This window comes from Sminthopsis crassicaudata, chromosome 2 (genome assembly GCF_048593235.1).
Source record: "Sminthopsis crassicaudata isolate SCR6 chromosome 2, ASM4859323v1, whole genome shotgun sequence".
Taxonomy (NCBI): Eukaryota; Metazoa; Chordata; class Mammalia; order Dasyuromorphia; family Dasyuridae; genus Sminthopsis; species Sminthopsis crassicaudata.
The window spans coordinates 508,918,633-508,942,651 of NC_133618.1; the positions used below are offsets into that span (position 1 = coordinate 508,918,633).

Here is a 24,019-nt window from a genome sequence, read left to right on the forward strand (position 1 = left end):
AAACCCTCCTGGAGTCTGACTTCTCTCCATCTAGCTCTTCTTTTCTCCCTATGTTTTGCTGCAACAAGATAACATCCCATTTCAATCTTCACAGTGGGGTTAGCCAGGTCACCTTCATGAAAAAGCACAAACCGACGACTATGTCCGCTGGCCCCCACTACATAAATAGCACCCACATTCTGTGGCCAACATGGCCAACAACAGCCCCCAAAAGACCCACCTTGAGCTTCGTAGCCAGGGTAGGGAGGTCTGTCCCCTGGCTTGGTTCTGGCATCCCCACCGAGGGCCAGCTGGAGCTGGGCAATGTTCATGCGGGCGGTGAGCTCTCCATTCCTATCTCCGATCTGCAAAACAGGCCCCAGGGAGGAGGCGTGCAGGTTAGGATGGCAGACACAGGCCCCCGGCACCCTCCTTATAGCCCGTGTTCTTTTGGTGTCCATAGGCTTATTTTATTTTCCATTTGTTAACTATGTTTCAACATAATTCGTTTCCTTTGTAATCCCACACATTTTATTCTATGCATTTAATAATAATTGCTAGCATTATATAGTACTTTTAAGGTTTTAAAGTGTTTCTGTAACCCAGGGAGTAGGTATGATTATTATTCCCATTTTGCACATGAGAAAACTGAGGCATTCACAGGTTGATCACCTTGGCCCGAGTCACACAGTTAGTAAACATCTGAAGCCAGATTTAAATTCAGATCTTCCTGACTCCAGATCCAGTGTTCTCCATATACTGCATCACATTTAAAAACATTATACTCAGAAGGGATCCATTGACTTCACTGGACAGCTAAAGCAGTCCAAAACACACAAAAATGTTTAGAACTCCCGGTTTACAATAAGGTCTACAGTGCAATTTTAGAGGAGGTCTTGTTTGTGGTATCATCCTTTTTCCTATCCTGGATTCTCAAAAGAATTTAAAACTGGCAGTGTCGCCATAATGAGCCACGGATTAGGAGACAAAAAGCTATCGGTTCTAATCCTTGATTTGATGTTAATTAACTATTTAGACTTTAGATCAGTCCCCTTCCTTCTCGGACTTCAGTTTCCTCAAGAATAAAATGAGGGAGGTGGTACATGAGATAATGTTCAAAGTTCCTGCTAGTTTTTGACATGATTTTCCTTACACCTTTTAGATTGGCTAATATGACAGAAAAGAAAAATGACAAATCTTGGAGATGATGTGGAAAAAGCAGGGCACTAATGCACTGCTGGTGGAGTTGTGCACTGATCCAAGCATTCTGGAGAACAATTTGGAAATATATACAAAGGGCTATTTACACCTATGTATATCCTTTGACCCAACAATACCACTACTAGGTTTGTATTCCAAAGAGACTTTTTAAAAAGTCTCTTTTAATATCATATTAAAAATAGGATGTCATTCTATTTTTAATAATAGGAAAAATCCTATAAACATAAAAATACGTATAGCAGCTCTTTTTGTAGTGGAAAAAATAGGAAATTGAGGAAATGCCAGTTTATAGGAGAATGGCTAAACACATTGTGTCATATGATTGTGATGGCATACTATTGTTCTATAAAAAATGACAAGTGGAATGTTTTCAGAAAAACCTGGGAAGACTAATATGAAATGATGCAGTATAAAGTGAGCAGAACCTGAACACTGTACACAATATCAGCAATGACATATTTGTTTTTAGCTACTTTGATCAAGAAAATGACTAAAGATAGCTCCAAAGGACCATTGATGAAAAATGGTGTCCACCTTCAGAGAAAGAAGTAAGAGTCTGAATGAAGATTGAAGCATACTTTTTAACATTTATTTTTCTTGTGGGTTTTTTTTTTTGGTCTGCATTTTCTTTTGTAACATGACTAATATGAAAATGTTTTACATGACTTCATGTATAATCTATATCAAATTGCTTGCCTTCTCAAGGAGGGAGGAGAAAATTTGGAATGCAACATTAAAAAAAAAACACAAAACAAAAAACTAAATGTTAAAGGTGCAACTAGATGGCACAATGAATAGAACACCAGTCCTGAAGTCAGGAGGATCCAAATTCAAATCTGACCTCAGATACTTACTAGCCATGTGTATGTATATCCGTATATGTATATGTATAGGCATAGGCATAGGCATATATATGTATATGTGATTCTGGGCAAGTCACTTAACCTCCTACGGCCTCCAAAATTTTTTTTTTATATGTAAGCGAGAAATATTTAAGGAAATAAACATCCTATGATCCTATGATTGAGAAAGTTTAATATGTATGAACTTTCTCAGGGTGAGGATTTACATCTTAATAAAGGACAGCATTTCCTCTTTGCCTTAGGGCAAGACTATACAATTTATAGCTTCAGGAATCATTTAGCTGTTTTGTGAGAAATAGCTTGCTTGATATCCCTAAAATTTCCATGACTTGTTATTGCTATATCTGTTGGTTTGGGTCTCTGAGGGGTCCTGGAAGGATTTCTTTTCCTCTCCCTTCTGTACCATCTAGGCAAACTCAGGGGCAATCCTCTCTGATGCCTGTATCCTAGCTTGTAAGGTACATGGTACCCAGCATCTGCTAATAGCGATGCTAAACAGAACAGTCACAGTGCAGTGGGATGGAGGTCAGGGGTAAGCACTGGGACATTTTTAGAATAGATGGGGTTTGGAAAGATGACATGATGTAGAATTGAAAGGTTGTTTTTAGGAGGTGGGGGTGGTACAGAAAAAAGGGTAAAGTCACAAGGGAGGGAAGAAGACAAAGGGAAATGGGAGGACTTAGTGAATATTTGAGGGGGTAGGCTACAGGATGTGACAGGATATGAAAATTATAAAAAGTTAGGATTGAATCAAGATAAGTTACCATGATACACTTTGATTTTTAAAAAAAATTATTAAATCTATATACATTTATTGCTTCTCCCAGCAGAATATAAAACTCTTTTGAGAGCAGAGATAATTTCTTTTTTTTTTTTTTTTTTTTTTTTTTAATATCCCCAGCATCCACACAAAATAAATGCTTGCTGAATCTGATGGGATTAAAAGAGATCTGGGTTGGGAATCATCATTGGAAAGAATCTGGGTTCTAATTCTGGCTTTCTTATTAATGCTTTTGCTTGAACTTTCCCCTTTCTGAATTTAGTCTCCTTCTCTAGAAAATAAGGATGGACTAGATGATCTTCAAGGTCTCAGTTCTATTCTTTTATGTTGAGGCTAGTGAGGATTAAATTAGATAATGCATGTCAGTAAACAAATATCTATCAAGTACCTATTAGTTGCTAAAGATTGGAGATATGTGGGGCTCCTTTGGAAACTCCAAAGCAGAGGTGTCACACACAAACCAGATTAAAATGCAATTCAGAAACATTTAATAAAATAAATAAAAATATAATAGGACATAATGTTAATATGTCGTTTTCTAAGTCAATGCAGCCTATATAGATCCTTGTGTATGATTTAGTAGCTCCCTTTCCACCAGTTTGAGTCTGATACCATTTCCTTAAAGGGCAAAGGACAAACGTTAAACATGATGATTATCACTATTATTTTAATATTAACTAATTAAATATTAACTATTTTAGTAACATTTGCTAGTATTTTTAGAATCTTTTCTGGACTTCCTTATAGGGAAAAACCATCATTTAACAAAGTCCTTTGGAGAGTAGAACACACACTTAATGATGAATTTTGTTCCCTACGAGAGTCACATTGAAATTCCAGTTTGTCTTAGAAATGAATGGGAAACTCTCTGAGGCCATTGTGCTGTCCTTGACTTTCTAGAAGAGAGGATGCTATTCATATGTCCTGGCAGGAGATGAGAAAAGGAGGGTGTCATCATTTTGCTCCGTGTTTTGAGTTCTTCTCTTTTCCCAGGGCTTATGAGCCTGCGGTAAAATTCCTCAGCTTCCTAACTTCCTTCCTAACCCATCCAAAAGTCATATATTTAGCAGCAGCCCAGAGAAAGCAGGACAAAAAGCCCAGTAACACAGGGTGGTAAGACAGTTTAAGCCTTTTGGACCCTGGATTGAGAAGAGAGGGAGGGACAACTGTCAGGTTCACTCTTCAAGATTTCCCACCCAGTTCAAATCTCCCTTTCACAGCCCCTGCTGCATCCTGTAGCATATAAAATATTCGTTTATATATAATCTTGTGTAGTCTTACCCTCTCAGCAAGATTTTAAGTGCCTTTGAGAGCAAAAGACCATGTTTTTCCTTTTCCTTCCCCCCTTTTCCCCATACCAAGCACAGAGCCAGCCATGCAATAGAGGAACAATAAATATGTCAGCATATCAGGCAGCTGTGATTTTGTGAGCATGGGTCACTAGACACTGACCGATCTCCCAGAAGTCCTTTTCTTTCCTGCTCGTGACTTGGGGGGAATAGACTTCAAACAACCATTTGGGGGCCTAGCCGTTCTGTCCCCAAGTAGCACCTGCGAGGCCCTCCCCTCCCCTCTGGGCCCCTTCTAGGCCTCCCACCCCCCTTCTCCAATCCTGGGAAGCAGCAGACAGCCCTGCCATTGTTGCCACCCCCTCTTGAAGAAAGCCCGGCTGTGCTTCCCCCCCCTTCATGGCCTCCGAGCTGGCAGGCAGCCCTCCAAGCTCAGAGCTGAGGTGTTAGTGTGATTCCTCCATGATGGAGGCTGAAGGACAACCAGCTCTGCCAGGGCTGTCCACCTCGCCCGTTCCTGCCAGTCAGCAGCAGCACAACGGCTCACACCACTGAGCCCAGCACGCTGTCATTTCTGGTGGAGGGCCTTCTTGCTCTGCAGATCGCACCAAGAGGCAAGACGCCTGGGGCTCTAAGCTGGAAAATCACTCACTCTGTCAACAAAAGTCCTGGCCCTTTCGACTCTTCTAAGGAGATCTCAACCAGTGGTTCACCCACTTGTTGTTTGTTTTTAAAAAGGTTTTGATGCTTGTATTCCAATATAATTGGATTCCTTTGTAATCCTACACATTTTATTTTGTATTAAAAAATAATATTTTTCTGAGAAGGGCTCCATAGGTTTCACTGACAGCCAAAGGGCTTTATGTTGCAAAAAAAGGAACCCTGGCTGTAGGCCACATTTCACTCATGCCCTGACCTCCATTCCTTTGCCAATTTTTTTTACAGAATAAGGAGAGAAGGATTAAAGATCAGGGAATATCATCATCATTATCATCTTATCTTTATTGATGCTTACTGTAGGTCAGGTTCTGCGGTAAGGGTATGGGGAATATAAACACAATTGAAACGCCGCTTCATGGATCTTAGTCCAGTCCAGGAGATAAGGAACATATAAGTAAAAAGTTAAAGGCAGGCACAAAGAAGCCTATGTTAAGTGCCAAATGAGGAATGCAGACTTTAAATGCTAGGGGAGTTTAGAAAAAGGGAAAACCTATTCAGACTTTGGTAGTAAGGGAAGGTTTCCCAGAGGAGGCAATACTTGAGCCAAAACCTTGAAGAGTGGGCAAGAGTAGGTAGAGACAAAGAATGGGGGTGAGGAGTGGGCTGGGGGTGGGCGGCATTTCAGGGGAGGGGGAGAGCAGGAGAGAGAAAAGGGTGTAAGTGCTTTGTGTGTGAACTGGGCGATTGGTGATTTCTCTTTCTCAGTTTGCTCACATTTAAAATGGGAATAATAGCATCTCCCTCAAAAGATTGCCTGAGAACTGAATGAGAAAACGTATGTAAAGCATTTCACAAATCTTAAAGTGCTTTATAATACATGTAAGGTTAAAAAAAGGGCAGATAATGCAAATATTATTATTCCTATTTTTCAAATGAGGGAACTAGGGGTTCTCAGGGATCACAAAGTCATAGATTTAGAGTCTAAATGACTTTAGAGACCATTAAGTCCAACCTCCTCATTTTTTCAGAGGGGGAAACTGAGGCACAGAATGTATAAGGATTTGAATTCTGGTCTTTTTGACTTCAAATCTAGTGAACTCTTAGCTCCATGGCTTGGCTACATGTGTGAGTGCTGGAACTTAACCCAGTTTTCCTAACTTCAAGTCTAGGGCTCTTTCATCTACTAGACCAAAGGAATTTTGACGTTATCCCTCAGACATTCATCTAGGTCCTAGATGCTAGACTTTTAAAGCTGAAATGATCCTTTAAGATCATCTAATCCCAATACCCTATTTTCCCGAAGCTAGGATTTGAAATGTCCTTAAAGAAAATCTTTGAGAGGGACTTCCAAAGCCTACTCAGGACACCAGGGAAGCTTGTCAGCAGGACTGATTTACAAATGAAGCATCTTCTCACCTCATGGGAAATCTCCAGATGCTTCTTGGCAAAGGTCATTGCTTGTTCGTGACTTCCTAGGGACACATAAGCATTTCCCAGACTCCAGCAGGCTCGGCCTTCACCCACTCTGCCAAACAGGAAACACCATCAACCCATTCATTCCACAGTGAGAGGAGAGAAGCTAATGATTTGGGTACTCTTGCATCATCCTCCTTCCTTTCCCTTTAGCCTCCTTCCCTCAAACCACAGTAAACAACATCTGAGGCTGATCAAGACCAAGCTAAAAAGGATTTCTGAATGGAATGGTCTATTTTTAAGTTCCCCACCCTCACTTGTGTTCAAAATTCAAGCAATGTAAAAAAATAATGGTTCTGACATCACCAAATCGGTGAGATGAGGGGAGCATCCTTCAGATGGGAGGAAGACAGTGTAGAGTTTGGGTACTTTCTCTAGAGTCAGTCTGGGTTTAAGATCCCTGCCATTTTTTCCAGCCTAGGAGGAGACCTACCACAAGGCAACAATTTTTCTGGATGTTTTCCTTTAAAATATGGAACACAAGGTTTTAGAGGGATGCATGTCGAAAATAATCTTTACACGTATTTTGAAAAACAAAAAGCTGTTATTAAAAAAATAATAATAAAAAAGGAACTTTGGCTGTTTAGGTTTTTTCACATAACATAATTAATTAATGAAACATTGAATGTGGAAAGGGTCAGCCAGCTTGTTTAGGAAATTCATATACAAATAGGTGAGTGTGCCCAGTTACATGGGTCTGACCCAAAGTTTGGTCTACTCAAATGAGTCTGACCTTAAGGAGTCTCCATTTCCTGATGCTCCAAGTGCGAAGGTGTCCCCCAATTGAGATTGGGAATAGTAAAGTTCATGGACGCTTTCCCTCACACCAGGGCTTCCCCTGGCATGGATCACCAGCTCCCCCCAAATCCCTTCTTTCCAATTTTGATGTTGCTGCTCCACCTAGTGGCGGGACAGAACTCACAGTTCTGCTGCAACTGCCATCCTCCTGCGGCAAAACACTAGAGCACTAGGAACAAGGGGCACAGGGCAGAGAACCGTGGGACTTCGATAAGGCCCCCTGCTGGAGGTCTGACGGGACTCCAGAAGTGTAGAGTCTGTCAGTAGGTCGCTTCCCAGCCACCTATCTCACACCAGTAAACCTCCTGGGCTTCTCTTTTTTAGGTCCTCCCTCCCCCAGGCCCCTTCTCCCACTGCCCACCCCACTGAGGCTCACAGAGCAGGCCCCAGGCAGCTGAGCTTGAGGCGAGCAGGGGCACCTACCTGTCCCCCAGTTCCTGGGCAATGAGCAGGTGTCGCAGGTGGTACTCCACCGCTCGCTCGTAGTCCTGCAGAAGTGTGTACGTGTTGCCCAGGCTGTAGCAGGCCTGCGCCTCCACGGCCTGGTCCTTCAGTTGTCGGGACAGCTGGAGCGTCTTTCTGCATTGAGGACAAAAAGATCTTCCCCATCAGGCCAAGCTGCCGGGAAAGAGGTCTGGGACAGCCGGGAGAGAATCACAGAATGTTAGAGCTGAGAAGGGCCTTGGGGACTAAGGGACTAAGAGGGACAGGCTGTTAAAGATAAGGGTGCTCAGGTTTAGGGGGGTAGGGAGGGCTGGGGATGTAGCCCAGGTTGGGGGGGGGGTAAAAAACTCATATGAACCGCTCAAGTTTCCTTCAGCTGAAGTGCAATGAGCACCACCCAGCATCCTTTCCGGTAGCCCCTTCACACACTCCTGCAAGGGGCTGGGGGCACACATCTGGATCTGGGCGTCCCTGCTGGTATTTCAGGGGATAGATTTGTCTTCCTGGGACAGCTTTCTGCACATTGTCATCTTTACTCTTCCTAGAACGGCCACCAGAGGGCAAGGGACTTGTTTGGTTTACTACAGAGATCTAATCTGCCTCTCAAAAAGGGCTCCCCAGTAGAAAGGAGAAGGGGAGGATGGGGATGAGAAGTAAGCACCAAGATTACTCCCGACTGCTTCAGGGATCAAGCTCTGCTTCTCTCCGTTAGTCAGGGAACATTTTAAAACCACCACTATGTGCCAGGCACTGAGCTCAGAACTGGAGATACAAAGAAAAAGACAGTATTTGTCCTGGGCTCACGGTCTAATGCGGAAAACAACATGAAAACAATTTATGTCCAAAAAAGCTACACAGGATAAATCGCAAATAATCAACAGAGAAAAGGCACTAGGAGTAAGGCAAGGATTCCCACAGAGGGGCAGGGTTTTAGCTGCAATTTGAAAGAGGCAGAGATCAGGCCGAGGGGACAGCCAGTGGAAAGACCCAGAATGGAGACACAGACTATCTTGTTTGGGAACAGTAAGGAGGCCGGGGGTTCTTGGATCCCATGTACTTGGAAGGTTCAAGGTGTAAGAGCACTAGAAAGGTGGGGAAGAGGGAAAGAACACAAACAATGTTATGTTTGACCCCGGAGGTGACAGAGAGCCACCTGAGTTTTTGATTCAACTAAATATTCAATAGAACCCCAAGAACAAAACATTGTTAAATGCTTATTCTTTGCCAGGCTAAGCATTAAAGATATAGAGACAAAAGTGAAAAATCCCTGTCCCAAAGGACATCTAATGGCAAAGACAACATGTACACATACAAGAACATATTCAATGGAAACAAAATGAATACAGGTGTTTGGGGGAGGGAGGGTGCTGGCAACCAGAGGGCATGGGATCAGGAAAGGCTTCATGTAGTGGGGCCTGAACCGAGATTTGAAGGAAAGTCTAAGTTTCAGAGGTGAGAGATGGCGCGTTGCAGGTGTCGACTGAAAATGCAAAGCCATAAAGGAGAGACGACTATATGGGCAATACTGAGGAGGGTAGATTCAAGAGGGAATAAAATATAAGAAGTCTGGAACTGTAGAAAGGGTCCAGGTTTAAAAGACTTTAAATGCCAATCAGAAGAGTTTACATTTGATTGTGGAGATCTTTGGGAGAGATATTGCAATAGTCTAGGTGGGAGGTGATGAGCATCTGAACAAGGGGGCTGATTGGGTGAATAGAAATGAGGGGACAAATGAGAAATACTGTGGAAAAACTCTAAGATTTGACAACTGATTGGATGTATATACAATGAGAATGAAGAGAAATAAGACAAGTCAGGTACTACTTTACACCTCTCAGACTGGCTAAGATGATAGGAAAAGATAATCAACGTTGGAGGGGCATCAATACATTGTTGGCAGAGTTGTGAACTGATCCAACCATTCTGGAGAGCAAATTGGAACTGTGCCCCACAGGGCTATAAAACTGGGCCCTACCCTTTGATTCAGCTGTGTCTCTACTGAGCCTGAATCCCAAAGAGATCATAAAAGAAGAAAAAGGACCCACATGTGCAAAAATATTTGTAGCAGCTCTTTTTGTAGTGGCCAGGAACTGGAAAGTGGGTGGATGCCCATCAGCTGGGGAATGACTGAATAAATTACAGAACATGTATGTTATAGAGTGTTGTTGTTCTATAAGAAATAATCAGCAGGACGATTTCAGAAAGGCCTGGAGAGACTTGATGCTGAGTGAAGTGAGTAGAACCACGAGAACACTGTGCACAGAAACAAAAGATTATATGATGATCAGCTCTGATGGATATGACTTTTTTCAATAATGAGGGAAATTCAGGCCAATTCCAATAGATTTGTGATAGAGAGAGCCATCTACACCCAGAAAGGAGACCGTGGGAACAGAATGTGGACCACAACATAGTATTTTCACTGTTTTTGTTGTTTGCTTAATTTTTTTCTCCTTTTGACCTGATTTTTCTTGTGCAGCATGATTATGTATAGAAGAATTGCCCATATTTAACATATATTGGATTTCATGCTGTCTAGGGGAGGGAGAAAAATGTGGAACACAAAATTTTTTGAGGATGAATGTTGAAAACTATCTTTGCATGTATTTTGAAAAATAAACTATTAATATAAAAATATCACGGATTGTGAAAAAAAATTTAGTGAAGAGCTGAAGATGATACTCTAGTTATGAACATGGGTTGCTTCATTCCTCTCAAGGACTCCCTGCCATGTCTGGTAGTGTGAGCCTACTGTCGTATTAATGTCACACAGAATTATAAGCTTGTTCTCTTTTGGCACACTGATGATGAGGGTCTCCAGATCTTCATAAATTTCCTTTGACCTCATTGGGGTTCATCATGGTGGGAGCACAGACACTGAGGAAGGTAGCATGGCACTTTCCTGAAAGTGGACAACGTATTGCCATGAGCCCATCATTCACTTCTTTTGGAAGGTATACAAACTTGTAGACTAGATTAGTTTTGACTGCAAAACCTACAGCAGCTTCATGGTGCTCCCCTTCTTTGCAGCACCCCCAAAACGTGTATCCAACTGACTTCAATAACCTGGCCTTCGTTTGCCATCCGTGTTTCACTCAGGGCTGCTATCTGCTGATCACCTGTTCTTGTAACAAGAGCTGTTCATCTTTCAGATCTACTGGATTTTTTATTCCCCTATAAGTGTGCACATATTCCACGTACTGATAGGAAGTAGAATAACTTTGTACAAGTTTTTGTACGTTTTTGGGACTGGGGTCCCCACCTGCCACAGTAAATCAGGCCAGGGTTGGGTATGCAGTTTTTAAGGCCCTTCCTCACACCAGAGGTGTGTGGCTTCTTGGATACCCAGAAGACTGCCAAATCCCACCATGGGAAAATGGCTCATGGCCTGTGCCATCTCTGTGCAGGTTGTCGTCTCTGCATCTGCTGCTTGTCCATTGCTACAGGACTTTTGAGATAGGTAGAAGTGGTAAGTTGTATTTAAGTCAGGCAGAGTTGAACAAAGTCATCAGCCTCGTTCTCTCTTCCAGAGTCATCACTGTACAGTGGAAGGATGGAGTCAAGATGACTGATGATGGCTTCGGATGCAATGGACAACCTTGATGTCTTCGAGGAACAACCAAGCTCAAAGAGCTCCACAGCTTCATGGCTACTGGAACACCTTGTTCTCATCCACTCATTCCACCAGGAGTCTTCACATATTTGGGGCAGATACCCCCAACTCATTAACGAGTTTGAGACCCTTCAGTTACCCTCAGTCTGGTTTAACCCGTCTACCAAAATGTTTTACTCTGTGTGCTGCACCTTTTTGGAGCCACAGGTGAGAGCTAGGTGGATAAAGCGGACACCAAGGATGGAAGACATCCCTGAAAGGGGAGTGGCAGCCTTTGCACCAGACACACTAGTCTTCCCTGAAAATACTCTACATCATATCCCTTGGTGATGGTGATACCTAACAGGGAAGTATGAGAAAGGGGTGGAATTTTAGAGAAAGATAATGAACTATGCTTTGGCTATAACGAGTTTAAGTAACATTTGGACCACCATTAGCTGCTATAGTGGATAAGGACTGCAGTTAGGAAGATCTGAATTCAAATCAAGCCCAGACACTCATTTGCTGTCAATCTGTGTTTGCCTTAAACCACTGGAGAAGAAAATGACAAACCGCTTCAGTATCTTTGCCAAGAAAATTCAATACCTGGTTTTGCGAAGATGAATGTTGCATGGATTTGGGAAAATAAATGCTATTAAAATTTTTAAAATGAAACAAAATTCCATGAACAGAATGGTCCAGGGGACCATGAAGAATCAGGCAAAATTCAGTAACTGAACAATACAAATAGAACATCTAGTTCAAAATGTACACTAGGAAATTTGTGACATGGGACTGAAACTTAGCAGAGACATGAGGGCTGGAGACACAGATCTGGAATCCTGCATATAGAGATGATAACTAAACTCAGTAGAGAGCAACAAGATGACTTAGGAGAGTGCCTTGGTATGTGTCCACTGTAGGTGAGTGACATGGATAATGAATAAGCAAAGGAGACAGGGAAGAGAAGCAGGAGAGCACAAAGAGAAGAATATCTGGGAAGGCAGGGCAATCAGCAATGTCGAAAACTGTACAGAGTTCAAAGAGGATAAAGATGGAGAAAAGGCCATCTTGGCAAATTAGTTAATCTCTCCAAGGAGTTGGTCCAGATAGTCTCCGAGGTCCTTTCTCTCTCTAAATCTATCATCCTATGATACCTGTTATTCTCCTAAATAAGAGCTAATTTTGGCTACAAAATAATCACTAAATGAATTCCAAAGTTACCTGGAATTTCTAGCTGTGGATTATCCACTGATTTCCTATTTTTAATTTATTTTCATTATTTAATTAATCATCATTTATTTTCTTTTTTTATTCCCAATTTAATAAACAGCAAATAAAACAGGCATTTCCATATATATATCAAAACATAAAAAAGGGTTGAATATGGAACTGAAGGTCTCTAAGTAAGGACTGAGACCCTTTATGTTGGACCTTTTGGCTACATATGGGAAAAGGGTGGAGGAAAGAAGAGCGGTGACCTGGAGCCCGGGGTTCTTTGCCCCATATTTTCATCTCCCAAGGACATCTTCTTCTCTTTGTGGTTTCCTAAAGTCTATAATAGCAAGCTCCTTGAGGAGGGGAACTTCATTTTTGTCTTTGTATCCCCATTGCTTAGCACTGTGCTAGACACAAGTGCTTAATAGTTTAATTGAATGAACCAAACATTGGTCTATCAAAGTTTCCTCTTAAGAAATCTTGGGCAGCTAGATGGCTCAGTGGATAGAGTCCAGGGCCTGGATCAAAAAGACCTCAGAGACTTACTAGCAGTGTGACCCTGGGCAAGTCACTTAGCCCTGTTTGCCTCAGCTTCTTTGTGTGTAAAATGAGCTGAAGAAACAAAAAACAAACTACTTCAGTATCTCTGCCAAGAAAATCCCAAATTGGAGTAAGAGATACTGAAATAATTGAACAACAATGCTATTCTTTCAGACCAATATAGAGTTTCTAGGCTTGCGCCTCCAGGCTCAGAGCATATGCCATCTTCGCAAATGATGTGGGCTTCAAACTGGGATTCCTATGGAATCAAATACCATATTAGGGACAGCCTTAGTTCCAGCCTCCCGGTAGCCAGGCTGCCCCCAGCAAGACACTTACTTGTAGTACTCTGCCGAGACATCGAATCTCCCCAGGAAGATGTGGGCATTCCCTAGGTTACTGTATGCTCTCCTTTCAGCTGCTTTGTCTCCAAATTCCTTAGCAATAGCAAGTCTCTGAAAAACAAAGATTCATACATAGAGCTGATGGAGGAAAATAATGAATGAGTATTCATAGAAGGGCATTGTTCCTCATAAGTCTTGCCACTGAAAACTAACAAATGGGGGGGAGGGCGGGGGGAGGGAAGGCTCCATCCCTCCCTGGCCTTAAGAAAAAAATGAGATCTTAATTATTAACCATGGGCAGATCATTCTACCATCTGCAACAGGCAGTTTATACTCAGGAGAGGTAGACTCTTAAAGTTAAGCTAAGTTTGTCTACAAAATAATCACTAAACGAACTCCAAAGTTAACTAGAATTTCTAGGAGTGGATTACCCATTGATTTCCTATTTTTAATTTAGTTTATTTTTATTCTGAACTCAATAAACAGCAAATAAAAGGGCATTTCCATACCTATAGCGGGACAGAAAAAGAGTTGAATATGAAACTAAAGGTCTCTTATACAGCTTGCATCTATGGTTTCCATCATCTATTATTTTTGCATTGTCTGTTACTATTCTCCTCCAATCAAGATAAGGAATCTACTGTTCAATAATAAGGATGCTAGCCACCATTTTTATATAGTACTTTAAAGTTTGTAAAACACTTTCCAAATATCTAATATTAGTCTCAACAATGCCCGTTGGAGGCAAGTGCTATTATTATCACCATTTACAGATAAGGAAACAGATACATTAAGTAATTTGTCCAGGGTCACACAGCTAGTAAGTGTCTGAGGTAGCATTTGAACACAGAGCTTCTTGAATCCAAGTTCAGCACTCTACCCACTCTACCCCCTAACTGGAGGCATGGGAGGGGTGTGGAAGCTGGGAGTGTGAATTAACACACACACATATATATGTAGATATATACACACACATACACACATACACATATATACACACACATACACACATATATACATAGATATACACACATATACATATAGATATACACACACACATATATATACACACATAGACACACACATATATAGAGAGATATACATACACACATATATACACACATACACACATATATATACATAGATATACATACACACATATATATACATAGATATACATATACACACATACATATACACACATACACACATATATATAGATATACATACACATATATAGATATATACACACATACACACATATATATACATAGATATACATACACATATATAGATATATACACACATACACATATATATGTACATAGATATACACACACATACACATATTTAGATATACACACACATATATATACACACATACACACACATATTTAGATATACACACACATATATATACACACATACACACACATATATAGATATATACACACATACACATATATACACACACATACACACATATATATACATAGATATACACACATATATAGATAGATATACACACACATATATATACACACATACACACATATAGAGAGAGATAGATATACACATACATAGACACACACACACATACACACATGCATATATGTATGTATCAAGTCCTAGTCCTAGGCTCTCTACTAAACTCCAGGCTCGCTTCACTTTTGGAGATTTTCAATCAGATGTTCCCCAGACATCTCCTGAGTCAGCATATCCAGATCATATCCGTGAGTAAGAGAACCGGACCTTCGCGTTTCATGTAGCTCTTTGGAGGTTAAGCCTCACATAAAACCATCTGCAGGGATTACGTGTATGTGGTTTTGGGGGGCGGCGAATGAGAGAGAACACTGGTGCTTCTCAAAAGAACAGGACATTGGGAGTCAAGAGACGTAGAATCTAGTCTCGACTTTGCCATTAATGGGTTGTAGTGCTCGTCACCTCTGACTCTTTGTGATCTCACGTGGGGTTTTCTGGGCAAAAATGCTTGAGTGGTTTGCTATTTCCTTCTCCACTTCATTTTACAAATGAGGAAACTGAGGCAAATGGGGTGAGGTGACTTGCCCAGGGTCCCACAGAAAGGCCTGAGGTTTAACGTACTGCCTACTGCACCACCCAGCTGTCCCTAACCGACTGTTGTCAGTCAGTAACTCCCTCCCTTCGGGTACCGGCTTTTTCCTCTGTAAAAAGAGGAGGCTGTTTCTTAAACAACTGGGTGCTTCAGGAGGGAGCACGACCCAGAGGGGGGGAGAAGGCCCCAGAATTAGCCACTTACCTCCTTGTGGAAGGTGATGGCTTCACTAAAATTCCCCAGCAGGTACTGCGTGTTGCCAAGATTCCCATAGGCCCGGCCCTGGGCAGCCCGGTCCCCCAGCTCCTTCACCAGAGACAGGTTCCGCCTGTGGGAGCAATCGTGCCTGCTCTCAGTGTTGAGAGCCAGGGCCTAGCACCCCCTCCTCCCATGTGGCATTCCCTTACCGCCCCAGCTCCCAAGCAACCTCCCGCGGAAAGGTATGAGCAGAAAGGAAGGACACCTAGGAGGGGGAAAGGGAGCTGCGCTCGGCTGGAGCTGACGAGAGGCGCCCGTTGGCTACTCACTCATAGAATTCTGAAGCTTTCTGCAGCGTCTCCCTGACGTCCAGGGGCAGGTGGCCAGGGTCCTGAGCAGAGCTCCAGGACAGCTGCTTCCCCTTGGCATGGTACACATTACCGATGTTGTACAGCGCCCTTGCTTCCCCCACCTGCAGAGGTAGAAACCATTTAGGAAATACACCCTCCTGCAGGAAGGAGCTACCAGTTTTATATTCTTGAGCTCCTTCCTTCAAAAATAAATTTTTAATAGGGAGGACTATATAATTAAATCTAATAAATTATCATCATTTAAAATTATACAATAATAAATTATTATTTAATAATAAATTATTAGATTTAATAAATGATAAAGAATGAGATTCTTGTGGTTTAACCTGGAATTTTGTACCAGAATAATTTAGCACAGCCTAGATTGATCTACATATGGTAGCAAGTCAGGCTTTTATGTGAGTGTTGATTTTATTGCCCTGCTGGCCATCTGCAGTTACTCCTTTACTAGCCTAGCAGGAGCTGAGAATAAGGGCTTTGAAACCAGATTTCCTCTGATTTCAGAGAAGGTGCTTCAGGAAGCCAAGGAAACTGAAAGGCACATATGAGGAGCTTAGTAAATCTTGGTGGAATTGAAGAGATGCTATCAGTCCTTTGAAGGGACTGAGCAGAAGGGGAGAGTGAAACGGGTAGGAGAAGGAAGCTGGGGACTGCTGTGCATTCATTCTTTAAAGCTGAAAGTCTGTAATATCCGAGAATATCTGACACACCCATATTCAAATGTTGAGCCAGTATATAGCTGTAATCTTGAGTCAAAAAGGATTTTTTAAAAAATTATTCAAATTTTTAGATTATCTAGATTATCTTCATCTCTTTCATTGATATAGAAAATTGGGCACCGAACAAAGTAACTTTTCTGGGTTTGTGAATGAAATGCTGCCCCTCAGTTGGTCTAGAAAACCAGGATTACGGAGTGGTCGTTTTGGAGGGGGGGTAGTCTGAAGAGATGGGGGTGGGAAGTGAGAGTTAGACAGGGACCGATTCTGGAAAAGTTCTTTCTTCCAGAGGAATGTCCTGCTTGGGCTCTTACCTTGTCACCCTGCTCCTGGGAAATGTCCAGGTGTCTCTGGCAGCAGACGACAGCTTCTTCAAAACGGCCCAAGATTTTGAGGGTATTGCCCAGGTTGCCACTGGCCTTGGCTTCCCCAATGCGGTCCCCAATAGTTCTGGGGGAATGGAAGAGGGAAGACAGTAGATTAGCTCAGCAGGAAGGATCCAGGGCAGAAGTTCAGGCTCAGATGACCTCCTCTGCTCCTCCACTCAGGCCCTGAGCACTATTGTGTAGCTCCATCCCCTTGGCCAGCCTGAAATAGAAACTTTGACTCTGGTCTGAAAAGGACCTTCTTGTCCTCCTTGAACTCCCCCTATGCCCATCAGAGCAGCTACAAGCCTGTAATTCTGGTATTCAGTGTCTGAGTGCCTCGAGGACACAGCTTAGACACAGTATGGTTTGTCTGTGAAAATAATGCAGACTTTAGCAGACTTTGTATTCCCAGACTTAGCAGACCAAAGCTGGATCATGGGGCAGGGGGTTTCCCACAGGGAAGCAGAATGCTATTTCTTCAAGAAGATTCATGTCTGTTGGCAAGGTAAAAATATCAAGTAATGTATAAACACCATTTATCTAAATCAGGAAGCTGTTGCCAACCAGAGCTTCCACCTGAAGCCTTTTAAGGCAACGAGATTCTCCAACCTCTAGGGAAACAAGTTTCATAAATCCTAGCTAGAGGAACCAATTCATCCTCCAACCACCTCTTCAGGGGACCTCTAAGAGAGACTCCTAGTTCTAGTAAGTCCTCTTTCTCCTCCTTTAACCCTTCAATGACTTAAAAAATATTACTCATGTCCTCTTTCAACCTTTTCAACTTCAGACACTTAAAAAGCTGTATGACCCTGAGCAAGTCCGTAACCTGACTGCCTCAGTTTTCTCAATTGTAAAAATAAGGATAAAACAGCACCTATCAGGACTGTTGTGAAGAACAAATGAGATAGTATTTGTAAAATGTTTAGCATAGTGTTGGACACATTTATAAATGCTTATTCCCTTTGTCAGACCTACAGAGGCCACTTATTTTTGGTCTGCAGGCCTACGGTTCAATTCAACTCAATGAGTATTTACAAAGTAAGTAAATAAATGAAAAAGGCATTTATGAAATACATATTATGTGTCCACTGCTGGGCATAAAAGATAGAAAACTAACAGTTCTTTACTTCAAGAAACTTGTATTTTATTGGGGATGGGAGCTGGGAAACAACATATAGACAGATAAATAGATTCAAAGCGCCACTTTATATATTTTGGGGGGATAGATGGAGGCAAGCTTTGCAAGGTTCTGAAGGCAAGAAAAGATAACCTTGCTGTTAATTACTGCAGATCTGCTATCATAATAGGAAAAAAAACTGACAAATGCGGAAGGGATTGTGGAAAAAATAGGGGCAGTAACTGATGCACAGGTGGTGGAGTTGTGAGCTGGTCCAGCCGTTCTGGAAAATAATTTGGAACTTACTGTTCCCAAAGAGCTACAAAATCATGTATAGCCTTGGAAACTCAATAATATCACTACTAGGTCTGTATCATAAAGAGATAAACAAAAAGGGAAAATATCCATGTGTAAAAAATATTTATAGCGGCTCTTTTTTATTACAGAGAATTAGAAATTGAGGGGATGCTCATGAATTGTAAATGGTTGAAGTTTAGTACATGATTGTAATAGAATACTATTGTTCTATAAGAAATGTCAAGGGGGATGGGAAGACATATGAAGTGCAAAGTAAAGTGAGCAGAACCAGGGGATGACTGTGCCTAGTAGTGGCAATATTGTAATGATTAACTGTGAAACATTTACCTATTCTGATCAATACAATGACCTCAGATATTTCTGAAGGATTCATGATGAAAAATAGTATCTACCTCCAGAGAGAACTGATGAACTCTAAGTACAAATTGAAGTATAATATTTCCACTTTATTTTTTGGAAACATATATGCAAAATATCAAAATATGTTTTGCATAATTTCACATGTATAATTGATACCAGATTTTTTTTTGGCTTCACAAAGGGTGAGGGAGGGGTTGGAGAGAGGGAGTGAATTTGGAACTCAAAATTTTAAAAAATAATAATGTAAATAAATAATAAATCTGGAGAGAAAAAATATTGCAGATCTGTTAACATGGAACATCCCAAGTGGAAATCTTCAACATAAAGAAGATCCAACTCACTTCCAGTTGATCAATGATGGACAGAAACAACTACACCCAGAGAAGGAACACTGGGAAGCGAATGTAAATTGTTAGCACTACTGTCTATCTACCCAGGTTACTTATACCTTCAGAATCTAATACTTAATGTGCAACAAGAAAATTGGATTTACACACATATATTGTATCTAGGTTATACTGTAACACATGTAAAATGTATGGGATTGCCTGCCATCGGGGGGAGGGAGTGGAGGGAGGGAGGGGATAATTTGGAAAAATGAATAAAAAAATTAAAAAAAAACAAAAAAAAAAAAAACCATGGAACATCCCAAAGGAGACATGGGACGTCCAAGTCAAGGAAGGGGAAAGAAGAGGAAGCCCAGGTGACAATGACGTCCGTCACTGTCAGAATCTTCCCTGGCATATTATAAAAGAATAAGATGGGTCAGAGCTGTTAAATGAAAAATATTTTTCAAAACTTTGGGAGCAATAAGTGAGGAATGGGGGAGTCTGTAGTATAATTATCAATCACTCTTGTCTTCCAGTGAGGTAGACTGCAAAAAAAAAAAAAAAAAATCATAGGAATCGGAGTTGCACGTCTGTATGTATGTGTGAGAGAGAGAGACAATCAGGGCTAAATAACTTGCCCAGGGTCACACATTATTTGAAGACAGGAGGGGATGGAGAAGGAGAATGAGTTCTCAGGCTGGTAGCGTCCTGGGGGTGGAGGGTGGATCAGTGTCCTTGAGGAGCAAGCCAGATCTTAAGAGACCATTACCATGGTCATGGGACCTTCTGTAAGCTAAAGATGTTAGTAACGAGCAGGACCTAGGGAGTGACTGTCAATCTATAGACAATGTTTTGTAGGGGGAAGGAAGCACAACTACCAGACTGGGTAAAACCCTGGTTTTTGGTTAAGGAAGGGAAAGTTAATCCATCCTCTTTTGATGTTGCATTAAGAGCTAACACCTCTTAGCCACTCCAATAATAAACAAGCCCCTCCACAAATATTGGGTTAGTCTCATATGCCCACCTACACACACACACACACACACACACACACACACAATCCCATTATCTTACATTTGCACCGTGACACAAATCCCATTCATTCAATCACAGAGCCACACGGGGCCCCCTGCTTTACCTGGCCAAGGTGAGGTCATGCTTGTGATACTCAAGAGCCTTCGAGTACTCTTTCAGATAGAAGTAGGCATTCCCCAGCTGACTGTAGATTGCACTAAGAGTCTTCAGATCCTCAGTCCCCACCTGGACAGCAGCTTCGAAGAAGGCAGCCCCCGCTTTGAAATCTCCAGCTTTACAGAGTCTCTCACCTTCCAAGGCCAGCTCTAAGCAGGAGGCCTCCATCCTGGGGAACCAAGGGAAAGAAAAACGGAGGGAATTAAAAGCAGGGATTATATAAATGGGGCTTTGGCCCAGAGACCTGGTCTTTGGCTGAGAGAGGGACCTACTCCATGACTGGATATAGGGTTCTCCCGGGACTGAAACATCAGCAATGGCTCCTACGGGGTGAGGTTCACAATCCTTCTGGATCAGGAGCTTGTTTCTGGTACTCAATAAATTCCAGCTGTTGCCTATTATCTCTGGGGTCAAATATAAGTAGCCATTGTTTGGTATATAAAGCCCTTCACAACCTGTACCTTTTCAGGTTTTTTGCACTTTTACTTCCATCACATATTTTACAATTCAGCCATACTAGCCCACTTGCAGTTTCTTAAACAAGATGCTCCATGTGTCTCCGCAGTGCCATTTCCCATGCCTGGAATGACCTCCCTCCTCAACTTTGCCTTTTGGTTTCTCTGGTTTCATCTTTCTAGTGATTTCAAAGTCTATTTTCTTCAGAAGGCCTTTCTGGGCCATCCAGTTTTTCTCCACCCCCTCTCTCCCCCAAGCTCTCCACACCATCTCCTTCCCCAACTCTCTTAGCTGAAGAGATCTCTTACTTTAGAAATTGAGATCATTTAGCAAGAGTTCAGTTCTCTCCAACTTTATTTCAAAGACCCTTGACATCATCTCCCACTCTCTTTTCCTTTCTCCCATTCTCTGACGAGGAGATCCTTCTGGCCAAAGCCAACCGCTCTACGTGTGCACTTGGTCCCCATTCCCTTTTTATCTTTTCAGCAGATTCTCCCCCAATCTGTCCCAACTCTCAAATCTTCCACTGATCCTTTACAAATGATTTCTTCCTTTCTACCTTCAAACATGCCTTGGTTTCCACAAGCCTTCAAAGCAAATAAAACAAAAACTTCCACTACACGCCTATTCCTCCCTTTTCCAATCAATCTCCTTGAAAAAGTTATCTATACTATCTGCCTCCAACTTTCTCTCTCCCCATTAATTTTTCTACCTTTTACAATCTGGCTTCTGACTTAATCACTCGATTGAAATTGCTCTCTCTAAAGTTACTAATGAGTTCTAATTTGTCAAGGCTAAGGGTTTTATCCTAGTCCTAATTCTTCTCAATTTACTTACTACATTTGACTTTGGTGACTACTCTCTTCTTGAATCCTCTTTTCTCTTGGTTTTGCGACACTACTCTACTGGTTTACCATTCTCTATAAAAATGCACTTTCTCAATGTCCCCTTTGCTGGCCTATCATCTGTATCCCACCTCCTAGCTGTGGGTGCTTCCCAAGAGTCTGTCCTGCACCTTCTTTCCCCCTTTATATGCTCTCTCAGTAACCTATCAATTCCCCTCAGTTTTAACTATGATCTCAATGCAGATAACTCTCAGCTCTACATATCCACTCCCTGTATTTCCTCTGTGCTTTAGATGAGAATCAGACATTGGCAACTGGTGTCATCATTTCTTGGCAAATAGAGGGAGAAGAAATGGAAGCAGTATCAGATTTTTATATTTTTGAGCTCAAAAATCACTGTAGATGGTGACTGCAGCCATGAAGTTAAAAGATCCTTGATTCTTCCTATGGCAAATCTGGAGAGCATATTAAAAAGCAGAGATATCCCCTCGCTGACAAAGAACTATATGCTATGATTTTTCCTATAGCAATGTATGGTTATAAGAATTGGACTATAAGGAAAGCTGAATGCTGCAGAATTTACACTTGCAAATTATGGTGCTGGAGATAACTTTGGAGAATCTCTTGGTGAACAGAGAGATTGAATCAGTCAATACTTAAAGAAAATAATTCAGACTATTCACCGGAAGGTCAAAGACTTTAATGCTTTGGCCACATAATGAGAATTAGGAATTTGTGGGGAAAAAACTGTAAGGCAAATACTGAAACCAAATTTGCCATACTGAAAATACTGATGGCAAAAGGAGAAGAGGGAAGCAGAAAAAGAGATGGATAGTGTCTTGGAAGTAATGGACATGAGCTTGGACAGACTCCAGGGGTGGTGCAGGATAAAAGGAACTGACATTTATAGTCATGAAGGAGGGAGAAGTGGAGAAGGACTGAACAACACCAATTGCCTATTGAATACTTCAAATTTGAGACATCTTCAACTTAAAACTGGATTCATGATCAAACTTCCCTATTTCTACTAAAGGCACCACAAATCTTTCCACCATCTCAGCTTTGTAATCTTGGCATTATCTTCAATAATTCGTTCTCCTTCGCCCTTCAGATCTACTTAATTGGTAAACCTTGCTATTTCTACCTTCACATCTGATCCCTTCTCCCCATCCCCTCAGCTCTCTCTTGGTCTACCTGCCTTGCCACTCCAGTCCATTCCACATGTTGCTGCCAAAGTAATTTTCTTTAAGCATAGATCTTACCATGGGATTTCCCTACTTAACAAATCCAGTATTCCCTGCTGTCTCTAGAATAAAATAAAACCTTTTCTGTTTAGCTTTTAAAGTCCCAAATAAGCTGGCCCCAACTTACTTTTATAGTCTCCCTGGATGTTATTCCCCTCCCACACTCAACAATTCAGGACAGACGACCTTCTCTTTCTCCTTCACTCCATCTCTGTGCCTTTGAAATGGCCGTCGCTCGTGCCTGGAATTCTGGCTTCATTGCCCTTCTCTTCCGTTAAGATGCAACTCAGGCATCTTTTGCATGAATCTTTTCCTGATCCCCTCCACCTGTTAGTGCTCTTCCTCCCAAACCAACTTGTATTTAACTATTTAACACTATAATTTTTCTTTTATGTGAATTTTCATGTATGTATTATCTTCTCCACTAGAATATAAACTCATTAAAGTAGGAAATAATTTCATTTTTGGTATCTCTATGGCTTAGCATGGTACCTGGCACATAATAGGCGATATCTGCACAGTGGATAGGCTAAGCTTGGCAGGAAGACTTTTCTTCCTAAGTTCAAATCTGACCTCAGCCACTTACTAGCTGTTACGTCACTGAATATTGTTTGCTCTATATAGCTTCTTTAACTGTGAAATAAGCTGGAGAAGGAAATGGCAAACCATTCTAGTATCTCTGCTAGGAAAATCACAAAGGGGTCACAAAGAGTCAGACATGACAGAAAAAATGACCAAACAACAAAATTGCATATTCCTTTTATGTCCTTCGTTATCCGCATCTATCTTTCCTGAATATGAACTCCTTGATGGCAGAATCCATAAATGTGCCTTTCATTGTATCCATATTCCTCAGAATGTATGGAACATAAGTGCTTAATAATGCTTGCTTATTGATTTACCGATTGCTGTTTATTATCTATATGCCCACTGGCCAATCACTTCCCACCAAAGGAACTACTTTTCCTTATTTGTAACGTGAGGAGGTTGGACTCCATGGCCTCTGATTCATTCCAACTCCAAATGCATTGTCCATCCATGGTCTATGGGATGTTTAAGCCCTTCACGTCTCCATCCATAACTTTAGACCCCAAGGGCCTGATTAGGACAAGGCCTCCCCCAGTGCTCTCAGCATCCTGTAGCCTCGTTCAGAAACAGGCTGCTGGTTTCTCTCTCCAGAGGATTTACCTAGGCCTGCTTGGAGTCCACCTCTACTCTCAATGTATTTTA

General features: G+C 41.7%; 1 protein-coding gene across 3 annotated transcripts in view; it reads right to left on the reverse strand.

Moving 5' to 3' along the window:
* The window catches only part of GPSM1 (G protein signaling modulator 1), a 131,978-nt gene that overhangs the window by 57,665 nt on the left and 50,294 nt on the right, over positions 1–24,019 (reverse strand). For 2 of the 3 annotated variants that reach the window (XM_074294103.1, XM_074294102.1), the window contains exons 2-9: positions 20,192–20,413; positions 16,876–17,011; positions 15,804–15,946; positions 15,481–15,604; positions 13,198–13,313; positions 7,488–7,643; positions 6,210–6,318; positions 221–344 (exon numbers count right to left, since the gene is read on the reverse strand). In XM_074294103.1, coding sequence (XP_074150204.1) covers positions 221–344; positions 6,210–6,318; positions 7,488–7,643; positions 13,198–13,313; positions 15,481–15,604; positions 15,804–15,946; positions 16,876–17,011; positions 20,192–20,413 — 1,130 coding nt within the window. Of the gene's footprint in view, positions 1–220; positions 345–6,209; positions 6,319–7,487; positions 7,644–13,197; positions 13,314–15,480; positions 15,605–15,803; positions 15,947–16,875; positions 17,012–20,191; positions 20,414–22,916; positions 23,087–24,019 lie in introns of those variants that run through there. The other variant, XM_074294104.1, reaches the window with a different exon arrangement.